At 38.3% G+C, this 2,774-nt stretch overlaps 1 protein-coding gene across 1 annotated transcript; it reads left to right on the forward strand.

Annotated features, from left to right (window-relative positions):
• The first annotated feature begins 14 nt into the window (after positions 1-14).
• On the forward strand, positions 15-2,554 carry LOC123172790 (uncharacterized). Its single transcript, XM_044589702.1, has 3 exons — positions 15-40; positions 156-255; positions 1,833-2,554. The coding sequence occupies exons 2-3, from the start codon at positions 172-174 to the stop codon at positions 2,412-2,414; spliced, it is 666 nt and encodes a 221-aa protein (XP_044445637.1). The 5' UTR covers positions 15-40; positions 156-171; the 3' UTR covers positions 2,415-2,554.
• Positions 2,555-2,774: the final 220 nt, after the last annotated feature.

The following is a 2,774-nucleotide window of genomic DNA, read 5'->3' on the forward strand; positions in this document are numbered from 1 at the left end:
GGCTCCACCAACGATCCATCAGCCCCTGGTACAGAAAGAGGTGATTCATCACTTGCTATACAATCTCTTTCTCTATTTCCTTCTGATTCATCCTTGCTTTCCAATCTCCTTCTCTATTTCCTTTCTCCTGACTGTAGTATCCTCTTCAATCTCAGATCCAGAAGCTCACGCATGGAGGACATGGACATTGGTATCGTCTGTGACGAGGGTTCCCCAGGATCAATAGCGTCAAGGACAGGAACGCCTGTGCCCAATGTAATATTCTAAAAACCTGTTATACTCCATTCATCGTAGAGATAGCCTCCTGCTCCCCCTCTCTTACTCACGTACCTCCTCCTCCTGCCTCCTCCTGCCCCCCCTCTCTTACTCACGTTATTGGCCCCTAATTTGTGACTTTCCTACGTTATTGGCCCCTAATTTGTGATTTTCCTGAACATGACACCTTTTCTTCTCCGGATCTGCATTCCACCTGTAGTAATTGTGAGATTATATATGTATTCGTGTTCATTCTTAATTTAAACTAGACCTAGTTGTATATACTACAAAATTTGTTAAACATGCGCTGGGCAGGTTTCCATGATGAGTTCCTAGCCTTTATGAAGTTCTTGCTGATTGTTTTCTGTAATCATCGCTCATTTCTCGTCTCCATAGCACAAAATTTGATTCTTGCATCTAACCTTACCGACGTGTTTACTGAACTTTGTATATATGAATTTCACCTCGTATTTTCTTCCTGGCTTGATAAGAACTGAACAATACAATTTGCTTTCTCGTGTCCAGTATTCCAGATTGAGTAATGCTAGAGATATGCGACCCGTAGACCGGTTTATGAAATTCTTTAGGTGTATTTTTCTTTCATGTACATAGCTAGAAATTGTTTGATATACATTTTATAAGGATAAACAAGGCTTACTGTACGTAAGGCTTGATACTACCCCATTTCAAATAACTAAGGGAATCACTGTTTCTCAAATGCAAGATATTGGTTTATTTTATTTCGTATGCCATGTTTTTTGTTTCAGTTCTTTGTTTTTTCAATCCATTTGCTTTCTTGCAATCTTCGTGATAACAGAGATTTGAGAAGGATCTATCTCTATGGCTGTAGATGATAACTACATAATTATTTGTTCTTTCTATGTGAAATATTTGAAAACCAAATGCAAATCGTTGCAATATTTAGCCTTCAGTATTTATAATGCACAAATATAAAATTATATTTTGCTATTATGTTCTTCTATTCTAGAATCATTTCCCTAATCTGCCTATTTTGATCATGAAATTAAGTCAATTTCTTCTACCATCTTCATGTGCTTGCGGATAGGATTCTGAAAGCTTATAAACTTATTTTCAAAGCTTGCCTAATAATTTTATCATATAAGTTGAAATTCAGTAAAACATTCCCACTTGACAGTGATCTATTGTTATTCCCTTAAATGTTGATCCAAGTGCCATAAATGGCACAAGATGCAGTTTTGATTAGATTTTGAGTGTGAAATTTATACTGTCTTGCGGTGATGCATGATGTTATTTATTTCATTAGAGAAAGATAAGTGTTAACCTATTAAGTTAATTTGGGTGACGGATTTAATGCTTATGTTAATTATTTGCAGTTTATTTATGGGAGAAAATAGTGGTAGTTTATTTATTGTCATTGGTTAAGACTGCTGCTATTAGATCTATATGGTTGCGGTATATCTTCAATTTTTTGCTAAATTGAGGGATTAATGTTCCGCTATTAGGTTAATTAGGCTAGCAGCTTTTAGCACTTCTCATCTATTGGTTCAGCTATTATTTTCTGAGAAAAAAAATTTACCCTTGCTTTGTCCCTACAGGATAATGACTACCTGATAGTGATTCCTTATGCTCACATCTTTGGCCTCATGCTGCAAGCTCTAAAGCTGCCCCCTGCAACTTACCAGCACAAAATATACCCAGGCGGAAAGAATCATGTGATAGTGACTTTCATTTCTACTTTGGAATTGCTAGATGGTTCACTTGTCCCGAGTTCTATACCAGGTGCAATCTTAGATAGCTATGAAGATGCAGAAGACCGTGCTACTATGGAGGCTATTAGATTCATGGAGAATGCATATGGCAAAGAAATGAGGGGCTACCACTACACCCATGTCAAGAGGCTAGAAAATCAAGTGACGCACCTGGTCAAATGGTTGACTTCATCCAATGAGACAATCAAGAAGCTGCGCAAAACATGCTACTACGCTGTCAGGTACATGAACTCATATTCTGCCCAGATAGAAAACACAATAGCTGCTCGCCACCTGAAAGGTCAGGACAACACCAAAGGAGTTATGAAAACAGCTCTTGCAAGCATCGAAGGACCGACGCAAAGGCTACGCTACATTGCTATGAAGTTTGAGCAGTGCCTTGAAGCAACCAGAAACAGTTTCTGGTAAACTTTGCTGAATGTATCCTGGATAGCGTGCTTCATCGGTTACCGCAACAACCACCTTTTGTTTCATATCTATCAGACCAGCATCTTTCCCATTTTGGACTACTCCCAACAAGATATGTATAGACTTTAGTCCTCCCTTGCTGCCTCTGGTGAAAAGTAGTCTATGATAGACCAGCATCTTTACCATCGCTTATTGTATATATGTGAAGGTCTCCTCTTCTACTGTTGTTCACAACACTATGACCGAAGAAAACAACCTTTCCTTTTATCCATGCTTTCACACTAATGTTTGCATCAAACATTCCCTGTGATCATATCTGCAGCACTTACAAGCTCATATTAAGATTTCCCAATCGATCCT

This window comes from Triticum aestivum, unplaced genomic scaffold, assembly GCF_018294505.1.
Source record: "Triticum aestivum cultivar Chinese Spring unplaced genomic scaffold, IWGSC CS RefSeq v2.1 scaffold280902, whole genome shotgun sequence".
Taxonomy (NCBI): domain Eukaryota; kingdom Viridiplantae; phylum Streptophyta; class Magnoliopsida; order Poales; family Poaceae; genus Triticum; species Triticum aestivum.